This window comes from Phasianus colchicus, chromosome 16 (genome assembly GCF_987193195.1).
Source record: "Phasianus colchicus chromosome 16, bPhaCol1.hap1.1, whole genome shotgun sequence".
Taxonomy (NCBI): Eukaryota; Metazoa; Chordata; class Aves; order Galliformes; family Phasianidae; genus Phasianus; species Phasianus colchicus.
The window spans coordinates 14679081-14696392 of NC_143451.1; the positions used below are offsets into that span (position 1 = coordinate 14679081).

Genomic DNA, 17312 nt, shown 5'->3' on the forward strand with positions numbered 1-17312 from the left:
TGGGTGTATTTCTGCCTTTCCTAATGCATTTATGCTGCATTGCTTAGCAGCCATAACAGTTCCTCCATTGAGCAGCACTGTGTTCCTCTGGGTGAGATGTATGCTTGCTAGGAACTTTTGCTGTCATTTAGTTACCTTTTGCTAAAAGCAAGAACAAAGAACAAATAGTAAGAAACATTTGCACACTTCATGGCAATAAAAGATATATTTCAAATGTAGTGCTGCTGTGTAGGATAACTATCAGCCAAACAGCAGCACTGCCACGTTTGAAACAATCAAGAAAAAGAGATGAGTGTAGAGAGTGAATACATAACTGGGGGAGGAAGCGAGAGGAGCACACGTACCACCATGGGAGTGCATGCAGACATTGAAGGACCCACGAAGACATGCTTCCCACCCCTACGTACTGCCACGTTGCCAAGGGAGCAACGTCTCACCTCTCTTCAGATGACAATCCATCTACCTGTGATGCTAGGGATTTTCCAACATTGGTGTACAGGGCGCATGGCCAGGTCTAACCCTTCACGCTGTGTGTTCAGATAGCAGCCAGGTTAAGTGTGGATTCACAGGGGACTGAGAGCTCCCTTTGGAGGCACAGTTTGGCCACGAGAAGTCACCCCTTGGAAGTTCAGAAGACATGCAGCAATGCGACTTTGACCTGATTTTCCATTTGTCCTTTTTTTTTGAAGAAGCAAAGACTTTGGTGTACCACGCAAGTGGCTGAAGACAGCAAGTTGTCTACTCTTCCAAAAGAAAACAAGCATTTATTACCAATCAGTGTGAAATACTGCAGATGGTGAATTGTGAGTACGCGGCAGGACTTCCAGCAGCACGGCTACATACATCATGCATTTTTATAACATTTAAGTGCAGTGATATCGCTCCCTTTCTCAATAACAATATATAAGAATTTATAGTATAAATGTACCATATATATTAGACACAATGTAAAATAACTTAGTGAAATGTCAAAGCTTCTGCATAAAAATTCAAGTCATGCCTGAGCATACCTCTGGAACAATTTGCTCAGTCTTATCTCGTATACCTTCATTTTGTTCATGTTGCAAAGATAACTTTATCTCTCTACATAACTGCTGAAAACCACCAGAATCCTTGTCTGGTTTTTTTGCCTTCCTTAGGCCATGTTTCTGGTTGCCAAAACCAGGGCTCTGTGGCATCTCTGCTGATGCTGCCATTTCTTATGGACAAGTTACATAAAAACAAGTTCCTAAATGCCATGTAGATTCAGTGTTGTCCTTCAGGTTCTGTTCTGAAACATCCCATAGTGTGTAAATGGTGCTGGAATGGCTTTCAATAGGAATGGAGATCAGGAGCTACCGTGGCTCTCTGCACATGGTTCAGCTTACCAGCTTTCCTGAAATCCCATCAGGTACCACTTTGTCAATTGCTAGCAAGAAGGATCAATAGAAATCTTTTTAGTAGGAATACACAACTTGTCTCAGAGCAGGTAGGTGGGACTCTGGCTGTGGCTGACACAGAATACACCTTCTTGCAACCCCAGGTCTCCCTTCGTACTTGCTAAACTAAATGTGACTAAGGGCTTTCCTGCAGCATCTGGAGACATTTGCTGGTAGAACAAGGGGAGAGGGGAATTTCTGTTTTTAAATCAAGGCATAAGGAGACCCTATGCCTCTGTCACATCATCTATTGGTGTCTGCCAGTATTCAGCAGGCTCACAACCAGCATTCATGTGCTTAGCCTGAACACGGCTCCTACAGTTTGAACAATTCTGCTCTGAACATCAACAAAAATATACCTTAAATGCATATTAATAGCTATGTTTACGAAATAACAATGGACTAAAGCTGCATAGTACACAACAGTTTGGGACATGATGCTAAAATCAAAATTCAGAGAAGACAGACTGATTTCCTGTGATTCATTTTAAGAAAACAAATCCCCACCCCCACCCCTTACATTCTTAGCCAGTGGAGATCGACAGAATGATGCCGTAGATCTGCTCAAGAGCTGAGCCATACATTTCAGAGGAATTAACCCAAATTTCCACCAGTGAAAGTGGAATCAAATTCACTTTGTCTCTAAGAAAGCACTGGGTGTGGAGTGAGTCCTTTCTGTCAGATTCTGCTTGAAAAAGGAAACTCTCTGGTGGTGGATGGTGTCTGTGATAGTTCAGAAAGCAAAGTCAGGGTACGATGAATTTCAGTGTGGCAAAAACTGATACTGGTGTCAGTTATCTGTACTTCAAGCACAGCACAGCTCTTTGGGTCCAGACAGAGAAGGGGAAACACCTTCTGAGTGCTGCTCAGGACGGGAGGCGGACGGCTGATGGCAGTGATGTCAGCCTGCACCGCAACCCAGACTTTGTTACTGTGGATAAATAACTTCACATTGTCCAGAGCTGGAGATTGATCTGCTGGGCCTCCAGTAGGTGATATTTGTTTTCTTGCATATTATATTGAGATCTCAGGACAGGCAAAGGGTCGGGGGCTGAAAGAATGTAATCGATGCTGAATTTTATTTCAGAATCCGATTTTGCTAAGGAGGAACTGCTCAGGCTCTGCCTACTGGCTGTGCTGTTTGGAGCAAACCCACGGGGCTCCAGTAGTCTTGGTTCTGAGCCAATTCTTTCATGTATGCTTTCAGAAGAGGAAGTGCTGTTTAAAGCAGAGTCCGTAGGAGATGTATCAGGGGACGAAGACCCTTTCCCTCTGCTTGATCTCTGCTCTTTATGTTCCTTTTTCATGTTCCTCCTCCTCCGTCTTCTCCGGTAATTCCCATTTTCAAAGAGATCCAGCATGGATTCACATCCCGTTGCAAAGCTCCAATAGTTTCCTTTCCCCTTCTCATTCCCTTCTGTTCTGGGAACCTGTATTTATTTAAAGGCAGTTCAGTATTTGTATGTGTTACAGATGTTGCTGCTTAACATCTGCATTCATTTACATTCAAGAATGGTGTAAACACATATGACAAGACTTTTAAGCCTATTCTGTTTCATTATATGAATAGGATGCAAACTCCAGCCTCTTCTGTTTGTTACCTATTAGCAGGCATCAGACAGGGATATACTCTTTATCTCTGTAACTGACAGCTTAGGGAGATTTAAGTGATTTGTGGCTCAGCTGTTCGTTTGCCTTCCTTCCTAGTGATGAGACAATTCCTGCATAATTTTTTTAGCCATGCACATTCATTTTGTATGTAAATGCACAGTTACGGGTCTTACCTTTACAAAACAACTGTTTAGTGATAAGTTATGCCGGATGGAGTTCTGCCAGGCTCTTTGATTTGATCTGTAGTAAGGAAATTTCTTCATTATGAAGTCGTAAATGCCAGAGAGGGTGACTTTATTTGAAGGACTTTGCTGGATGGCCATTGCAATTAAGGCAATGTAGCTGAAAAAAAGGAAAATTGCAGTTACACCGTCACCTCACCCCTACACTGTTATTAGGACCACACAGGTATGTGTGTATCCATGATTCTGCTTCCAAAAGTTCTCCTTTCCTGCACTCCGACCCGAGATGTCCCAGGATGAGCCCTGAGAGCAGTCACTGCAGTAAGCAGCACGACAAGCAGGCAGCACTTCCAGGCAACTGAGTCCCAGAGGGTTAAAGGAAGATCACCCACCTCCTGAACCCCATCAGAAAAGTTTCTGTGAGCCAAAAGGCTGCAGAGAGACCCCTCACTGGAGCCTTGCCTGCTCAAGGCATGGACCTCAGCTGCCCCAACAGCACCCACCACACATCTTCCCACCACACTGGGCACTATCTGCATCCCAGTCCCCTGCTGGCAAGCTGCACGTCTCAGTCCCCTTCTCCCAGGGCTCCCGGAGGTCAGTGGAGACCCTTTGAGCTTTGGTGGCTCAGCACTGTGACCCCACAGGAGACAAAACAAACCTTGAGCATTTCAAGCACAGGAAGGGGAAAATGTGCCCACCACGATCCCAGCCCCACCACGCACACCTGGGATGAGGACCCCCACTGCCTCACACGCTCTGATCTCACCATCCCACAGCTCAGTAACCCTCCCCAGGGCTGGGAGACTTGGGGAAACTTCCTCTTACCTATACGCCGGTCTGGTGAATTTCTTCTCTTCGTCGGAACTACAGGTAGGGTAATCATCACCATCATAATTAAAGCAGTTATAGGGGTACTGCGTGTTGTCAAACATCGTTCTGCTCCTTGCTCAGCTCCCGTGGAGTGAGAGAGATGGAGTGATGTTTCTCAGAGCGTGGGCTCCCTTCCCTCCTCCCTTCTTCCCTCCCCTCTGTCTGCCTCGTTCCCTCTCTCCCCCCTCCTCACTCTCCCTCTCCTCCATACACACACACACACACACTCTCCCTGTTGGGGTGGGGACTTTTTTTGCAATTCTCTCATCCCAGACAGCCCGTCTGTTAGGATATAATTATTTCCTTTTTTATTTTGGGGGGATATGGGGGGGGGAAGGACGGGGAGGTGTTACTGTTATTGCTGCTCTCATCTCCAATGGGGCTGCAGAGCCAGGCTGGAGCTGCAGAGTTGGGGTGACCCATTGCACCGGGCTGTGCCCGCCGGTAGCCAGCAGCTCGCTGGGTGGTCCGGGTTGGAGTGGGGCCACTGCTTCCCCCGCCACATCCCAATGTGACAAAAGCAAACAGCATGTTGCTAATAAATCGTGCTTCAAGGTCCCCGCTTGGAAATTCAACTTTGAGAGCAGAATCCCGCTGCGGCCCCCCCCAGTCCTCCCCCTTCGGCTTTTCTCTCCCCCCAGCAAAGAGGGGTGCCTTCCTTATTTATTTACTTCTGGAAACTGGACGTATGATGAGCAGGCAATCCATGCGCCCGTCCCAGTCCGCAGTCTATAATGCGGTATAATGGACATAAATTATATTTCCGTGACTAAAGGAAAATGTGTATGTTCAAAGAGAGGAGAACAGAGGGATATGAGGGACTACTGTCAAGCAGGAAAGTAAAAGGAAAATAGCTGTAGGCAGGAGAGCTGCCTGTGTGGGCTTTGATCTGAAGGATGAATTAGACTAATAGCCCTGTGTGTTGGCATCCAATACTGTAACAATTTAATAGTTTTTCAATGCTTTGGAGTGTTTTCCAACAAGTGATGTAAACTGAAGACATCACACGCCGTTTCAGAGGGGGCTAAGAAGGTGTGTGCCACATGATAATTAAATTATTTGAAGACAGCTCTGTCCCAGGAACTAGCCCTGGGAGAAAATGGGTATTGGAAAAGAGAAAGCAAATTGGTGTGCAGAGAGTTGTGTGGATCGAAATATAAAGGCAGAACCACTAGCAATGCAACTGTGTTTTCTATAGCATCCTTCATACAAAGTATGTCCCCAAACCCCTTTTGGAGTTAAAGGATACAATTAGAGGAAAATTCATCCAAATGATAAAGAGCCCTTCAAAGTGACGTTTAAGGGGCTCCTGGGGTTTTGGCAAAGATAGACATAAGAAAGCTTTTTCCGTGGAATGCAACAACGCAATATAGCAGTGAGGAGGGAGAAATATACGGCATGAAAAAATAGACAGAAGAGGTGCTTTCTGAGGAAGACGAGGCCAAGCAGAGAAATCCAAAACAAAAAATTATCTTCACTCTAAAATACATCAGTGGGCATATGCATGAAGCATGCACTGCAGAGGAGGTCTTAATACAAAGGGTCAGAGACTGCTGCCCAAGGCACAAGCAGGGCTTTAATACTGAGTAAGATGGAGCAGGTTCAGCGATGAAGAATGAAATATGCAATGTCTGATCTTCATTCATACTCTGTCCAGATGGACTGAAAAGGTTTAAATAAAGAAACTGGTGGGCTGTGGACTTGGGAAGATTTTCCTGCGCTGTAGCAGCCCTCCTTGAGACAAACACATGTCCATGTGGGTTTGTAGCTGTGGTTCTTCACTTGGGGATGGTTTTACCCCTCTGACATTCCCATAACACAAGCATTGTGGTTTCTGATTTATAATAACTTATGAAAAGAAGTGCTGGGGTAGCTGCTCTTATTTTACACAGCCCGTTGGTACCCTTCATTAAGCTCTTAGATACTCCATAAAACTTGCTTTGGTGAGAAAGTCAGGCTGTGCATTTGGACCAAACCCTTCACATAGTTACCAAGAGTGTGTAGCAGGGGAACTTTTCTGTAAAGGGAGTGACAGCAAATGAAAGCAATGTCATTATTTCAGCAATGTGATGCACCTCATTTCCTGCCTGTTCTTATCTTAGTGAGTGCAGTCAGCTCAGCCCTGCCTGGCACATCTGTAACCTGCAGCACCGTAACAGTTAGCCCTGTTCTGTGCCACAGCTCATGCCTATCATCTTCCTCATCCTTTGCCGTGGAAGAAAACCTTTCAGCTAACTTTGTGCCTCAGACACTGCTTTGTGGTTCTACGTCCAGCGTATGGCTTTGATGTGCCATGGGAACCAGTGCTGGTGCTTCTGCAGAGCATCTTAGGAGTGAGACTAAGGGTGGGTGGAGCAGGGCGCAATGGCTAGAGACATCATGAAATTGCTGCCGTGCCATCTGTGTATTTTTTTAAAGCCTGCAGACTGATGTTTTATTCCCAAAAGAATGTTTATGGTCCAATTATACTCCTTGAGAATAATATTCATGAAGAATTGCCAGCGTGCTCTTCTGGGCGCCGTGGCTGTGCTGGCAGGTGCTGTGCTTACGGTGGTGAAACGTTGTACGAAAGCTTTTTCCCAGCATCTGTGTGGCCGTTATAGTTTAACTAGAAGAGCTGTAACTCATCGCTGTCGTTACCATAAAAGCATAATTTTGCCAGGCTAGGGTTTCCTTGTGCTGTATATTTTCAAAACACAAAGCCGTAAGCCATTTGATTTGAGCTCGTAAATCGGTAATAAAAACACAGTGAATGATTTGCCTTTTTTGCTTTTTTTCCTTTTAACGTCGATATTAAAAAGTTATCTGCAATTTTGGTAATTATGATACAGATTACAAAAATTGAGCATGGAATGTGGGCAGGCCGTAAATCAAAGAGGGCTGATTTACCCTTCATTTTAGCTTCTTAGTGTAACAGTGGGTACCTCAATGTCTAGGAACACATGCTGCCATCCCAGGCCTCTGGAAGGTGCCCAGCATCACACCTTCCCTTGCTTTACCTCTGAAATGGCCAGAGCTGGCTGCAGTACAGGGTTTTATCCCAGACATCTTAATTTCAATGGAAGCGTGGTGGCCTTCAGCAGCTTTTGGATTAATCAGTGCTATTCTATATCATGAGAAAACTGCTTTCTTTTGAGTGCAAAATCCATAGGTCTTGCAAAGAAAGAAGAGGTGGGGTAATTAAGGCAGTGGTCATTACTCTGCAAGTCGCTCTGCTATGGCATGAGGAGGAAATTCCCCTGGACTCGGCTGGGGCTGTGGTTGTGGTGGCACCTGACAGCCCAATTAAGAGCTCTGACACTCAACTCAGTGGTGGCCACTTCTAGGAAAAGCTGAGTCGTGCCATGCTGCACACCCCCGTTTCCTACATTGCTCTCCATTTCACCCATGTTCTCCCGCTGACTTGTTCTCCTTTCTCCTTGTCCTTCATGTGACTGAATGCAACTTCATGGAAATACACTTTGCACCACAGTTTGCAATTTTCTGCCGGGGCTCAGCAAGGATTGTTTATGATTACTAGAGAGAGGATTATTTGGAGAAGCATTCTTCATCTGCATGCTTTCTAGCTGCAGCACTGGAAACTCGTGCATAAAACACAACATAGGTTTCTACCAAACAGGAATGTGGATAAGAATCCTTGGCTGACAATTCATCACATTAGCGTTGGTAATAAGAGAGCAGCTATATAAAATAGCTCAGATATATTATTCCTGCCTTAGGTAGATGCAGAGATTCACAAGATAAATGCGAAAATCCATTCCTGGGGATGCTGAGTGTCTTTTCATAGTGAAAGCTAAGAACAGAATTGTTTAAAGAGTGAAAAGCTTTTTGTCACACCTGCTCCTGGTTTGGGACTTTTGGTCAAAAAAGCAATGCTGTCAGGAATTCCATCCAACCTGAGGGCTTTCCATGGTGCTGTGATGTCCTGTGCGCTGTCACCAGCACAGCTGTTATTTCTGCCTGGTGTGCAGCCAAGGTGCCCCACATCAGTTGCCGTGCCTGGGGGAGGTGATGCACAGAGCGCTGGGTTCCTGGTGGGGCTGATCACAAAGTGGGTCAGCTGTGAGTGCCATTACAGGAATCAGCACCGTTTGTGTTATTTGCTCCTTCTCTTCCATGGGGTCATGGTATTAAGGGTAATGGAGACCAATGGTAAGCAAATCTCAAGTTTTAGCCAAAATTAGACAAAATTGTTGAATTTTTTGTGGACTTACGTTCTGCTTAAAAGCAGAAACGAGAGGGAGAAGAATAAAAAATCTCAAAAATCATTTTTTCTTAAGATGCATTTTCAGGTTGATCAGAATGACTTGGTGTATGGGAACTGCTGAGTCACGGCCTGAACCTCTGATTAGTCACCTGAGGTGAGCAATGGGTGCACAGGTGAAAGCAATTCACCTGTGCTGCAGGAAGGGGTGGAGCCTGGCTGCACCTCTCCTAGACCCATTTAAGAGCTGACTACGAGTGAGAAAGGATCTCTCTCTCTTTGGAAGTTCCACTCCACTGGAATTTCCTGAGTGAGCCCACGACATGGGTAAGCCTCCTATTTATTCTCTTTGTCCTGCTGTGCCTAACTCTCTTGCTTATTTCATTATTATAACATCTTATTATTATTAAATTATATAATATTCCTTTATATAATTTTCATTGATTATACACTTGGGTTTATCTAAAAGGATTTCACGATACCCCAAAGCAGAGATACTCCATCCTCAGTTTGACCAGGACGTCTCTGGAGGAGAGATGGTGGTGGTTAAAAGGCTGCACAGGAGTTTCTGTATTTGATACAGATACATGAGACAGATGTTCAGATTTTGACTGTTCATGGTTTGGTGTTCTCCTTCCCAGTGACACAAAATAAAATCCACCTCTTTGACTCTGCAAACAGATGGGATAAAACACACTGGGGATGAGCAAGGCTGCACAGGAGACATGGCCTTCATGCTGGCAGCTTTGTTCCTCCCTCAGCTGTGAAAGACTCACTGATCCATGAGACTTTTGGAGACAAGAGGGGAGAGCTGGAGGATTTGCAGAAGGGATAAATCACGAGGTGATGCCTATTCTTTGCAGCACGGTGCACCTCTCAGACTGGCGCGGTGCTCACGCCTTGACACAGTCTACACTTGTTTACCAAAAATGGACATTCTCCTGGTGCAGCTGCCATTGCTCATCCATCTTTGGTCATTTCTCATTTCAGCTATGTACAAAACCATTTGGCTATAGGCCTCCCTACATACGTTGTTTGAATTCTACACCAGACACAGCTAATAGCTCAGGCCAGGAAACTTGTTCCAGATGTTAATTAACTCCCCTCTGCATTAACTGGAATCACACAATTAAGGCCTGATTATTTATGAAATCATTTTATTGAGAGAACGATGGGAATGAACACAAACATCCTGGCTCACACTTCCACACAAATGTCCATGTGCTGCTAAATTGAGGAAACTGGCACCAGTCATCCCATACATTTGTTTTCAGCCATCATCATTATTGCAGAGGATAAAGGGCAACAGTCAGCCAGGCATAGAGGAGCAGTGCTGAGGCGAAGAACTTCATTCCCAGCTGAGATGAAGTTTACTATTGGTACACCAAAGGATGTCAAAGATGTCTCTTAAATATTCCATAGGCCATGGATCTCTTGCACCCATAAATCTAAAGGACAGAACAGTCTCGTTTTACCCAGCCACAAATGGCAATATTTAAGGGTTTGGAAGCCACCTAGGGGCTGGCCACTGTGTGATGTTTTGTTCTCTACCACATCTCTTTGTTTAGGGGGCTTTCTGGGGGTTGCACAAACATTTAACAGCTCCATGAGACAGCAAATTCAAACTGGATCAAAGTCAGCTCTGCCATCAGCCTTACATATAGCTTGGAGTCAGAATCCATGATTTTTTACCACGCGGTGCTGCAAAATGGACAAATGCAAGGCTTTGTGCAAGAAGATGCAAACAAGTTTTTTCAATTGGCTACAGGTTTTTTCTAATTGGCTGAATGCATGTGGCCTTCTAAGAGCAAAGGTAACAGCAATGTGGCAATGCAGGTTGCCAGCTTCTTGAAAGAATTGCATGAAGAATCCTAGAGCCATGCAGATCAAACTGGCAGGAGAACAGTAACTGGAACCTGGTCTTGAGCACTTGGAGAAGGGGATGGCAGCCATGGACTGTCCAATTATCTATTCCTTCAGGTATTTTCTAATTTCTCCATAAGGTGTAACCTGTGGCTGCATGAAACTTCTAGAATATTCCAAAGCCCATCTTTAAAATGGGATCATGCCTTGTAAACTGTCCCCTACATCTCTGTTGCCAAATGGAGATAATGTTTGTCCGTGATCAATACGATTTCTTTTTTTTTCCCATAGAAAACGCATCTCTCCTAAATCATAGCTATGATTTGAAGTCTTTTTCCCTGTAAGCACATTCAGTCATCAAGGTTTTTCTTTTCTTAATTCTGAGGGAAAAAAAAAAAAAAGTAAATATGTTTTGATAATCCCACTTAAACTACTCTCTTTCATTTCAGGACAAACACTTGACTGCTGATGTGTCAGGAACATCTGATTACATTTTCCACAATGCCAGACATAAGCCTTCTTTTCTTCCTCTGAGTTAGAATAATCATTCGAAGTTCAGCATTTATCATCCTTGCAGTATTTGGCAATCTATCACATGAAAGAGAGTCTCAGCGGAGGGCCATTGGCTAACACTGCGTTTTGAGGTTTCTGCTGATAGCTCCTTAAAGAGGTGTAAGCTCCCTTCTTGCTTTCCCAGCCTTTTCATCTTGTGAGAGGCTTCCCGATGCTTGCAGTGAGAGTCTAAAGAGAAATAAGCTTTGATCTCTGTCTCCTGAAGTGCTTTCTCACTGTCGGTACAGTTCCAGGTGCAAATATTTTGAGTGCAATGCTACTGTCTCTGGCTCTGTTACTGATAGGAAGGTGGGAAATTAATGACAATCCATTGGCAAAGTCATATTTTGTTTGAATTGGTTAAGCGTGTCAAAAACAACGTATAGATATTTAAAAGAAAGAAACACCAGCTCTGATTTTGCTTCCTCCCATTGATTTTTGACCTCAGAGAACCTTTCTTTATCAACATTTCAGTTTGATCATTTTGAAACGCCTTTGGGATTTCAAAGTGTCCGTAGCCCAGTTGTAGCACCAGAAACTTTCCACTTTCCTTATGCTCAGTGGGAACAGAATTTAACCAAATGAGAGCTCTGAGACAGCAGGCATTTAATGGAATTCTCATTCATCAGGCCCCAGTGTTTTATGTAAATAATTTCTCAGTTTACCACATATTTTGATTAAAAGCTGAAGACTGTGCTATGTGAGAGTCAAATCATGTGCATTTTCTGTCTAACTTGCTTCTGCAGCTGCCCGTTAGACTGGATGCATAAGAGATGGGTTGTTATTTACAACTTACCTCTCCACTGATGACTATTTGTGAGCGCAGTTTATTTTTCTTTTGCATCTTGCTTATTTCCCAAGTTGTTCATCAGTTTTTACAAACAACTCTCAGGACTTCAGGGTTCAGAAATACTGGTTGCAACTGACGTGCCATGAGTCCATCTGGAATTGCAGACCCTGTTGTTATAATGGCCTCCACTAGGAGCTGTGATGTAACTGCGATCCATGACAGGTGATCAGTGGTGCAGGTGAGACACCAGGATGATTTCAGCCATTCTTGCTTTGCAGCTTTCTGTCAGTCTTAACAAATTAATGTACTTCTTCTCTTTCTTTTCTCTTCAACGCAAGGCAATTTGGAAAAAAGGAGGCACAACCACAAAAAGGAATTTTCCGTGCTCTGATCCTCATCTGGCCCCCCAAAGCAGGCGCTCCTATTGCCCAACGCCCAGCACTGACCTGAAAGGAAGCAGTGATACAAGAGTGGTGGTTATTCTGCTTCATGTCCCAACCAAACCACGCTGCATGTGCTAAAAAAAAAAAAAAAAAACAGCAGAGATCAGCAGTTAGAAACATCCTCCCATTCAGCTCCCTTTTCCAACACAGACAGCAGAACAAGCACAGCGTTTGCTGACAAAGCTGGGCCTGGTGATGCTCAGTGTTATTTCTTTGGCATCCTTGGGGAAGGCTTGAAGCAGCACCTACCTGATGGGCTCTGAGCTGTTAAAGGCAATTTACACTGCAGGAGCAAACCAGAAAAAAAAATCTTGAAGGTCACTCAGATATGGAGAGATGCGTTAGCATTGACAAAGGTTCTCAATCAGAATCAAGACGGAGTTATGTTTTCTAAGAAGCAGGATGCAAAGAAGCCATATGATCACTTAAATAAGTAGAGAATCCTATTCTGGCAAGTACTGCAGAGCTATCTGCTGGCAGTGCATCACGTAGGCTGAGAAACTGGAGCGTGGAAGTTTTACAGGTCACACATTCTGAGCATTCTGCAATAACTGTCTGGGGAGAGAACGCTTCTTTCTGTCCATTCAGCTTAATAAATCAAAACCAGGCACTGGTATTGTGGGAGGCTATCTGAGCAAGGAGTTCTTATCCTCGTTTTGAAATAGAACAATATAGAAATTTTGGATCCCAGTAACTCTAAATTTGAAGCATGCAGCATTCATCTCTGTCCTTTTTATGGCTGAAGGCCTCTGTATCTCTTGCTGGCTTTTGTGGGGAAAATTTCTTCTAAAAAAACGTCATTGCACTATTTATGTCTGTTTGTTTGGTAGGGGTTTGAACAGCACCAAGCAGAAAGCCAGAGATGTATTTAGATTCCTTCCCCTGGAAGATGGGTGGGGATGGACATGTTCTTGATTAAAACTGGGAGTTGGGAAGATTGTTTCCCAAGGTTATTTTTGGTTGCTGGAGCCTGGATCTAAAGCTTGTCGCCTGGCTCCAAACCATACACTTCATATCTGATTTGGCCAATTTGGAATTGAATCTGTTTTTAGAAGTAAAGGAGAGCATCTGTTTGCAGGTCTTGAGGGATGCCCCCAGATTTCTTCAGGACAGGGACTTTGAGGCCATCTGGATCTCACAAATGTATCTGACCTACAGCTGTTGCCAGATAAGGAGTAGAATGGGAAACCTCCAAACTTCCTAAGGGTGTCTAGGGATGGCTTTGGTGTAAGAACACCCATACGAAATGATTTTGCATCACATTTCTGTGCTGTGGCATCAGCTTCCCTGTGTGAGAGTGCTCAGTGGCATGAGCTGTGTCATGATGGGAGAAGAGATGGGAGGTGAGATGCTGGAACAGGAATGAGAGGTTGCTGGGATGGACCTTGGAGCTTCACATCTGCTCCTCTCTGTCTGCACTGGGGAAGGCAATCCACAGGTCCTGTGGGAGGCAGAATGTGGCATTTATGAGTGATTTTCCATTCAAGGTTATTTAGCATGATTCAAAGGGGCAGAATCAATTATATTGTTCAATACTCAGAAGGAAATGACGACTTGTCAATCCTGGAGACACTAATCCTGAGCAGATAATGAGCACACTTGCCTTACATGAGGCCACCCACAGCAATTTGACTTGCAATTGCAATGACAAAGTGCATTTTCACAATGAAATACCCCAGCTGGGGCTCAGCTGCAACCTGGAGCATGGCACCAGGGTGATCCCAGCAGAGAACCAGGATCTGATGGGACAATGAGACCAGGCAAAGGGAAGGACTGTAAGCCCTCCATTCTGCTCTGGGCAGCAGAGGGCTTCCTGTTGATTTACCCCTGCTTATCTGGGTGACCAGACTCATGCTGGTTTGAGAGGGGAACCCAGGATGTGGCAGACTGGGAAGAGGAGTGGTTCCCTCTGCAGCCATGCCTTGCTACATATTTCTACAGGGTCAGCTGCTGCTCCTTGCCTGGGATGACAACTCCCTTTAACCCCCTGAGAGCAGGACCCAAGATGTTGCCTGCATGGTTTCATTACCCAGCAGTTCCTCCCACAGTTGTGCAGCACCTCACAGCTCTCAGTTAAAGCAACAAGCCAGCAATATTCAGTCATTTTAAACAACAAATGGTCAGTTGTTTTAAGAAAGGAAGCAAAGGGAAGACAAGAGAGAGGGCTGCACGTGGCATATAGCATAAATGCTTATTATTGGTTAAGGGTTGACCATGCTAACAAAGGTCTGTAAGAGTAGCCTGATGCTAGTGAGGGCAGGGAATGCTTCCTCCTGCAATGATGAGCGCAGCTCCTTGCTTTGGTGCACTTTCACAGCATTTACACAGCGCCAGGAAAACATTTGCAGCAGCATATGTTTCTGCAGAGCTGCTCCAGCTGCAGTGAGGAGGCAGTAGGGACACAGAAATGTTTCCCATACAGTGGGATGTGGAAACATCTGTGAAACATGGGTGCTCCAAAGGGAGGCTGAGCACAGGGCTGGGTGATGTTGCTGCTGCCCTCTAGATGGTGCAGTCTGATAAAAAATTTGAGAATAAAGCCAGCTTGCTGTGACTGGGGGCTCTCCGACTTTTTCTGGGCAGAAGTTTCTAATTGCATTTGCAGGAAGGCGTATTGCCAATAACAGAGAACTGGAATGCTGCAGTGCTGCTAATTCCCATAACAGCTGGGACGAGGGCCAGATCCATGGCAGTATATGCATATTTTCTATAACTTGGTGCACTGCACTCTATTGTGCCTCGAACTATTCTGCACGTTTGTTCCTGGGCCATTATTTTTATTTTTTAACCCAGCAGTCTGTGCCAGGAAATGCACTGCATTTCAGAGGTCAGACTGGGAAATATCACAGAGCTGAGTAAGAAAGCTGATTTAATGGTTTTCAGTATTTACAGTTCAGAACCACAAATTCTGACTGCAAATTTGAACTGAACAATGCCAGTAGTGTCTGTGCTGTGCTGCAAAGGAGATATCGGCCAGAGCTGACCATTGTCAAGTGAAACTGATAGAAAAGAAATATGAAGAAAAGAAAACGTGGAAGAAATTGCTACTGGCAATCCTTAATAAGTGAAAACTCATGCAGAGAAATCTATTTGAGGCAGAGGAGAGCAATTTGATGTGAGCCACCTTTTGATTCATGATGGAACAAAGGCACCAGGAGAGTGAAAGAAGAAACATAGACTACAAGAGAGTGTGTACGATGGGCAGCAGCCAACACAAACTGGAAATCATTTGGTTCTCAAAATGAATGTGAGTGGAAAATATATAACTGCAAAGCCAGAGCGGGAAAGGTTATGGAAAATCAAAGGGAGATTTGTTTTTAAGCAAAATATATCCTAGCAACATCACAGTCCTAATATTAGGTGGAGATACTGAAGCTGACAGAGCCATGGGAAAGGGAGAGGTATCCAACCTCTGTGTGGAAAGCAGCTCTCTGCTCACGTGAGTTTGGCTGGCACCTCCTCGTCTGTATAGCTAGGAAAATGTTCAACATTTTCTGCTAGTGTAGAAATCAGACTGGACTCTAACCGTCCCTATGTGTCCCAGGAGAATGGGCCAAAGAAATCTCTGGTTCATGAAAATTCATTTTGGGTAGTTTGAATGGGGCAAAGCCTGGGACTGGAAGGATGCTACTGCCATGTGAGTGCTTGAATGGGTCCAGCTGGTCCTGAGGGTAGGGCATCCTGTCACCCAACAGGACGGTGATGAGTCCTATGAAAGTAAAATGCAGGGACAGGGCACAGCTGTGCCATGTCAGTCTGTGCCCAGGTCTGTGTGCCAGACAAATCCCTTGCTCACAGAGGTACCGTAGTGGGGCTGGACACCTCCACACCACCAACCACCCTGCCTAGCAAAGAACCAAAACCAGAGCTGCAGAGATGGAAATTTGGATTATTATTAATATAATAATCATCATCACTATCATTATCATTGTTGTTGCTATTATTATTTTGAACTGCTGGCCTCTCCTCCAGGCTGCAAGGAAGACAGCACCCTGTGTAACCTTTCTGAGGCAGCCAGGACTCTTCAGATCAGGGAACGTGCTGGTTTTTGCCATGGACTGTAAGCTCCAGTCCAGTTGGTTTTTCAAAGTATTATCAGAAGCTAAAGGCTACATTTAAAAATGTATAAGCAGGAGCTTTCAACTCTGCGTGCCTTCATTCATAATTCACCAGTGCTCATTTCTAAAGAAGAGTTGGTATTTTCACAAGGTAAGTGTACTTTAAAACCTTTCTTTACTTTGCAGTGAGTGTGAAATGACGTGGACTTCTTGAAAAGGAGAGGAAAGCCAGAGTCCCTCAGATAGCCACAATATTGCTTGTAATTTTCATATCATTCAGCTGTGATTGGGAAATGTTGTTGCATCCCTTCGCTGTACAACCATGGCATTGGTGTTTTTAGAGCGAATTTTCCAAAAAGATCTCCAAATCCTTGTCAACTTGGTGACTATCATCATCCTATACGCCTGAAGCAAAGGAACTGCTTGGTCATTCTCATCACCTCCTGTTGTGCCAGTCCCACATTGCTGAAACCAGTTCCTCAGAGACATCTCCTGGTTGCACCAGTGTTTCCTAAGCCTAACCCAACCCCAAAGACCTGTTGATATACATAGGAATGAGAAAGGCCCTGAAGATGTGAGGAGCTTAGTGCGGATGGCAGCACGGAGCTTTGCTCAGCCCCACAGTGCTCAGGTTCCTGTTGGCTCTGTACCTGCCATGCTCCCACCTGTGCTGTCAGCACAGACCCAGCATTGATGTGTGCATAGACCTGAGCAGAGAGGGGGGAAGGACTGGAAGATGTTTACTCTAACAAGAGATACCCACTGTGTCAGTCTCCACAGTAATTAGGAGCAAAGCACTTTTAAAGCACCTTCCCCGCACCTATTAACCAGGCACAGTGTGAGGTGCAGCCATTAATCAGATAAGCTGCTGGAGATAACTGCTAATTGAGAACAGCCGGACTCCCTGAAGCTTCCCTCCCTCTTTCTGCCCATGCTGAAGTGTGTAATTTGCTCTGCACACTGGTGTTGGAGAGCAGGCTGTGGCAGGTTGTGGTTCTGCATGGCTCCTGTGGGGGAGGTTGGATGAGGGGGTGAGAAGTACACATACAGTAACCAAATGTGTGCGTGTGATACGGCCCTGTCCACATCTACATGGTGGAGTGGATGCTGTTTGCTCATCTTCCAGTTCTGCAGAGGGGAGATAAGAGTGGGTGGCTGATAGAGGGGAATTTCTGCGGACGTCCAAACTGGTGGCCTCCAGCTCACCCAAGCAGCCAGACTCAGAGTTCCCAGCTGGGTCAGGAACTCAGCTTACTCATTTCACTTGCCCAATGCAAGACTGTGTTGTAACTCCCAGTATTTAACAGAAAGAAGGCTT

General features: G+C 44.9%; 1 protein-coding gene and 1 long non-coding RNA gene across 3 annotated transcripts; one reads left to right on the top strand and one right to left on the bottom strand.

Annotated features, from left to right (window-relative positions):
* Window positions 1-209: 209 nt before the first annotated feature.
* Window positions 210-4292, bottom strand: FOXL3 (forkhead box L3). Its single transcript, XM_031606630.2, has 3 exons — window positions 4040-4292; window positions 3203-3371; window positions 210-2848 (listed from the first exon to the last, which is right to left on the bottom strand). The coding sequence occupies exons 1-3, from the start codon at window positions 4144-4146 to the stop codon at window positions 2366-2368; spliced, it is 759 nt and encodes a 252-aa protein (XP_031462490.1). The 5' UTR covers window positions 4147-4292; the 3' UTR covers window positions 210-2365.
* A 4277-nt stretch (window positions 4293-8569) lies between these two features.
* Window positions 8570-13756, top strand: LOC149915781 (uncharacterized). 2 transcript variants are annotated; one of them, XR_016471663.1, is made up of 4 exons: window positions 8570-8615; window positions 10057-10268; window positions 11596-11731; window positions 11832-13756. It is a non-coding gene; the product is annotated as an uncharacterized LOC149915781 (long non-coding RNA). The 2 variants fall into 2 exon arrangements; XR_016471664.1 differs by lacking the exon at window positions 10057-10268.
* The last annotated feature ends 3556 nt before the right edge of the window (window positions 13757-17312 follow it).

Coding starts and splice junctions, on each gene's coding strand:
- FOXL3 (XM_031606630.2), bottom strand. CDS start 4,146: ATGTTTGACAACACGCAGTACCCCTATAACTGCTTTAATTATGATGGT. Junction 3,372..4,039: donor TTCACCAGACCGGCGTATAG/GTAAGAGGAAGT, acceptor CCTTTTTTTCAG/CTACATTGCCTTAATTGCAA. Junction 2,849..3,202: donor TAAACAGTTGTTTTGTAAAG/GTAAGACCCGTA, acceptor AAATAAATACAG/GTTCCCAGAACAGAAGGGAA.